The sequence below is a fragment of the Lepisma saccharinum genome, chromosome 9 (genome assembly GCF_977018435.1).
Source record: "Lepisma saccharinum chromosome 9, izLepSacc3.1, whole genome shotgun sequence".
Lineage (NCBI taxonomy): Eukaryota > Metazoa > Arthropoda > Insecta > Zygentoma > Lepismatidae > Lepisma > Lepisma saccharinum.
The window spans coordinates 83,548,865-83,554,349 of NC_139237.1; the positions used below are offsets into that span (position 1 = coordinate 83,548,865).

Consider the following 5,485-nt stretch of genomic DNA (forward strand, 5'->3'; position numbering starts at 1 on the left):
CTTGACACAAGGTTCGACGTTTTGGTCATTCAGATTATGTATTGCGTCATTCCACTAAAGCTTAACACACCAGAGACTCACTAACCGATTGAGACACCATCTATGTTGGAATGTTAAGATGGATGAGCGAAAAGTGTGAGTGTACATTCATGGGCATTGGGCACTTCTGAAATTTGTAACAGGATAATAGAGGAAGAAGTCTAACTTATAATTACAACGGAAGTTGTGAAATATAGCAGAAAGACCTTGTTGAACGCTAAGGATTTGGAGTTTAAAGTTGATATGTAGGCTAACAATCAAGTGTCCGCGTATTTTTGTAGTGTTTCTCGTTTTCTCTTTTACACAGAGACAAAATCATTGCGTGCTTAAGGTTTTGAGAGTGTATGAACAATTAATACATCCAGAGATAAAGTTTTGGTGACTAGTGACTTAGATGTCGAAAGTAACTAATATGAAATATAATAACATAAAGGATGTTCATACTCTACGCTTAGACGCGAGATACTTAGCAGCAATTCTTTACACATTAAAGTTTCCAGCACCTTAAGTGGAGCACTGCATGTTTTTAAGTTCCCAGATACTCGCAACCCTACTCAGTATTTAGAAGTACTCGATTTTTACTAAGGTTCTTCAATATGTTGAGAAACACAAGCACAAAAACGAAATCGAAAATGTACTTAAAAAACTTTGTTAATGTTTACCCTCTTGAAAGTAAAAGTATATAGTAGCTTATTATGTATTCAATTGTGACTCATTAAATATAGCAAAAAATCACACATATTTTCGAAAAGTGTTACCTGTTTATTTTTTTATGTAAACATTGTAACTTATCACAAGGATTAAATTGTTTTAAAGTGTTGTTACATCATATTTGATAAGATATACAGATGTTCTGAAAACAAAAGAAAGGATTTTTTTTCACAATTACATCTTTCCCTCAATACTGGTAATTGTCTTTTTGGAGCTTCTTAGCTGAACGGACTGAAGGAAAGTGAATTGTCTTCTTTATGAATTCTGGGTTTCTTGCAGTGTAGAAATGTCGTTTCGAAGATGGCGGACAGGTGACTGTGAGAGCTTCCTGTTCTTCTATCACCGTAGAGTTTACAATATTTACAGTGGCCTCCCCTTGTACGGCACAATGAACTGTGCTGTCTGGAAGAATAGTTTGTTCTCTGCAGTTTATTTCAGATTGTTGCTGTGTTATGGAGTCTACTGAGCACTTGGTGTCAGTTATTATGCTTGTTTGACTAGTTTCCTCAATGGTTGCACAAGTTTCGAATGTTTCAGCGTGGACTGATTGAGAGCTTAAGTCGGCTTGAATGATTTCCTCCACATAACAATCGCTTATCTCCTTTACTGAATCTTCCACTGACTCGATGTAGCATCTGGTGTTGTCGAGTATTGTTTCGGAGAGATGTGTGTCAGTCAGGTTTTGTTTTGTGAGAGTATTTGTTGAACAGCTAGCGGTTAAAGCCACCGTCGTTGTGTCAACTACTCCAGAATCGTTGATGACAACGGTTGAGTTGATATTACAGTTGGTTGTAACGTTGACTATGGTTGCCAACTCGCCACCACTGGCGCTGATGGAAGATTCGCATTGCACTGAGATTTGTTCCATGATGGTGTAATTTTGGTTAGTATCATCTGATTGGACCCTTAAGTCGATTTCACAGTTGGTAGATTCTGACAGTTGTCCTTCAGGATGCGAAGTTATTACACATCTAAGGTTGATATCTTCTTTCGTTGATGCAGCCTGACTTGGTGGTGGTCGAACATCATTCTTGATATGAACAGCAGGAGAGGCAAATTCTGCATATGTATTGTGCTAGAGGAGATGAAAAACATAACATTAGTAACGTGTACTAACTAAAAAGAGACACTGTTTAGTTTATTAACCACTCTTAGAGTTAGAATACATGTTTAATGATACTCCCTTAGTTAGAACTGAACACATAGCCCTGACACATGTTTTTCTTTAATCTACTTTTGTAGTTGGCCGACCTCCTATTCACGCGTGTTCTTTGAGATTGTCAATTCTTGATTTTCATACTGACCATCGCAATTAGCCAAAAGTGGCATAAAAGTCAAGTAAAATAAATGAAAAGAAAAACAAACTAATATCATAATTATTTGATGATATAAATACATGAAGGAACTGATATAATGTAACATCCTTGACATGGGCCTCCCCGATGGCGCAGTGGTAACGTCGTCGCCTTATAATCAAGGTGTCCCGGGTTCGATACTCGCTGGAGGCACAGAGTGGTTCGGATCCCACTTTAAACTGTAGGTCCAGTCCCAATATCCTTACTGTGCGTAAAGTGGACTTAAAACATTAAATCAAACCAACCGTGACATATGTTCAATCATTTTCTACATGTATTAATGTCATTATCAAAAATAAACTTTGACAAATGAAAGATCATGTGTGAAGCCTATAATTGCAGTAATTGATGTGCAATTTAAAACTCAACGTAAAGAGAGTGTAATATGCGTAATGTAAACCAGAATGACTTCATTTACACAAGTGAAACGATAAGTATATGTCAGGGATAAGATACAGATACGAAGGAAATTCAAAAACGTTCCCGTGAAGGACTTGTGTTAGTTATTAAGTAGAGCTCTGGAGAAAGAATCGGATTCCATTGTCAAGATAGACACTTCTTAAGTGAAGGTGTTCATTACTAACAAGGTGCCTTGGTGAATGACGATCAAAAGAAGCTTGAAACGATTATTTAAAGAGAATCATCTGGGCAGTCAACAACTGGATTCTAGCTTCTCGCGAATGATTGTTGCTGAGAGTTGGGTAATTTAATGTGACCCGAAATCAAAGCGCTAAGCGTGACAACCTTAATAGTTATTCCCCCAGAAACCTTCAAAGTATAGCCCACAAAGACACGATTCCTGGAACTTTTTGAATATACCTCGTAAATATTTTCTGACAAATTTTGTTTCTCCACGTTCTTTGCCGCTTTTTTGTGAAATTCAAGGCTCAAAACTTGAAACAATAGGGTACCGAATCAATGGATAATTTCTACAGCAGCTTCAGTACAATTTAATTAACTAAAAACAAGTAGATTGCGAGTCGAATGTGAATGAAAATAGGAATGATCAATTTGACTGATAATATTCAGTACAGGGGAATTCGTCGTAGCAAGACGAATATATCCAATCAGATAATGAAACTAACATTTCAAGACTATACCACAAAAAAACCCTTGGCAACAAGGAAAGGTGTTAATTTCCAGCTAGTTGGATAAGATCATTGTTGAAGTTACAGAATGTTACAAATACTGTATCTGTATCTTTTGTGTGCGATTTTCTTTGGATTTTTTTTTTTGAAAAAATACAATCATTTCTGAATAATTCGGATGTCATTTTCCCTTTTCATTAATTTATAAATTATGTAATAATTAGCACCCTTCTTTATTTCTTACTTTCAGTTTTCAGACTATTACAGTTCATATATATGCATTGGTAAAATTTCCATTACCTTCATTACCAAGAATTCCTTATCTTCTATGATAGGTCGCAAACTAGTACTAAAATTCCATGGCATGTAATGTATTTTAACATGTGTAATGCTTTTCGCAGTTTTTTATAGGGCTACATTCCCGTTAATAATTGTGAAGAAACAACAGTTATTCACAGAATGTGTATTTTATTTATAAAAATTGTTATGTCTAATGTACAAAGACACAGTTTATTGACTGTCTTCCAGATCGAAAAACCGTGTTTTTTTACGATTATTGTTTGTACTTGAAAAATTTCCAATGAGAAATATACCTACGCATGACAAATTATATTCTAAAATACTTGCAGCAATCGCAAATACGGAAAAGCTCCTGCAAAATTACATAATACTGTATATCACACAGATGAAATTAGATGAGAGTGAAGATCACCAACCCAAAGATGAAATGTTTTTGAGTATAAATGAAGGTTAAATATTTACTACTATTTACGTAAAATTACCTAATTCTTGTCATTACAAAATACATTATACAGTCTACTTACAAGATAAGCGAGTAGAAGAAAGGCGCAAATGCTACTTCTGCATGCCATTTTGTTGTTTACTAAATTTGTAAACTGGAAGAGAAGAAAAAAATTAGTATTAAATACATTATTATTAGTACCATTGACATTATAAATTATCAGTGAATATAAGAAATTCTTTTACTTCTTACATAGCATATTCTACATATTATATTATTAGGATATCTCTCTTTTGTTCTCGTGAGGGAAAGACATTGATGTCTCAATGTATCTTTTGCTCCATGATCTATTTCCTCAGTTCATTATTCATCCTGCTCATCGTAATGAATCTAAAGATGTGGAGAAACAGATGAGTTAAATGATCGAAAAGTATTGTTGTTTTGGTTTACTAAGAGCGTTTGTCCACCATATAGAGTTCTATTCTACAATATTACAATGTATACTAATGTTTTTCATGATATAATTAACCAAGATAGGTGTAGAGAGAAAGAGAGGATGTGTTTATTTGCAGTCTCATTGCATATGAAATGATGAAAGTAATTTATGAATATTTCCTTGTCAGTAGTAATTGTTAAACATTTTCCTGTCAATGTATGATTATGCGTCTTTAAAATGTCAATTATATTGACTTACACGTACAATGATTTCAGATGCTATACTACTATTTCATAGCCTTTGCATTCATCAGCTTCAGACATATTTATAGCTTAAACTTACAAGGTCAAGCAGACAGACAAATCTTGCACATGCCGTCTCTGCATCCAAATTTTCTTTCAAAGCTGTGTCTGAGACATGAGCCACAGAGGCACTACACTCTGTCTCGAGGGAGGGGAAACGGGGCTACAGCTATCAGCCGTAGCTTTGCTCCGCCCATTCGCTTCCTCCCCTTCTCTATCGTTATGCGCGGACTTGCTCCACACATTCCCGAGACAGACTGTAGCATTACATTGATATTTTTGTGGAATTGTGCAAATTTGTACATGGATTTAAAAACGTTGTATATGTATTCGCTTACCTCTCGGAACGAAATGTTAAAGTCGATGAAGTACAATTGAAGAACGTTGTCGCTTTGATTGAAAGGTTGGGTGTTTTATTATCGGCCTAAATTTACTAGCCCGAAAAGAGATAGGGGAGAGAGTGTACTAATGAACAGATAGGATAGGAGATAAGATATCGGTACTTGTGAAGGCAAATATCGGCCTCTGTGATTTCAGATAATTTTGAGGGCCATTATCAGAAAACTTGAAAGAGTGCTGTATTGCAAAGATCGTCCCTGATCTTCCATTTGAACTCTGAAACTACTAAAGCTCTTGCCACGAAAACAGTCCAGGCAAGGTTGGAGCTCCCCCTTGCCTCCGCCACACCCCTGACCCTCCAGGGTTGCCACACTTCTTCTAAGTTGCTCAGCCAGCACTTCGCGCGTTGTAGCGTGCAAATTGTCCATGACCATTTTCATTAATTTTTCTCTTACATCCTATGTGTTTTTAAG

General features: G+C 35.9%; 1 protein-coding gene across 1 annotated transcript; it reads right to left on the reverse strand.

Annotated features, from left to right (window-relative positions):
* Window positions 1-860: 860 nt before the first annotated feature.
* LOC145992777 (uncharacterized) lies at window positions 861-5,071 on the reverse strand. Its single transcript, XM_083129173.1, has 3 exons — window positions 5,012-5,071; window positions 4,018-4,089; window positions 861-1,825 (listed from the first exon to the last, which is right to left on the reverse strand). The coding sequence occupies exons 2-3, from the start codon at window positions 4,063-4,065 to the stop codon at window positions 938-940; spliced, it is 936 nt and encodes a 311-aa protein (XP_082985299.1). The 5' UTR covers window positions 4,066-4,089; window positions 5,012-5,071; the 3' UTR covers window positions 861-937.
* Between the last annotated feature and the right edge of the window lie 414 nt (window positions 5,072-5,485).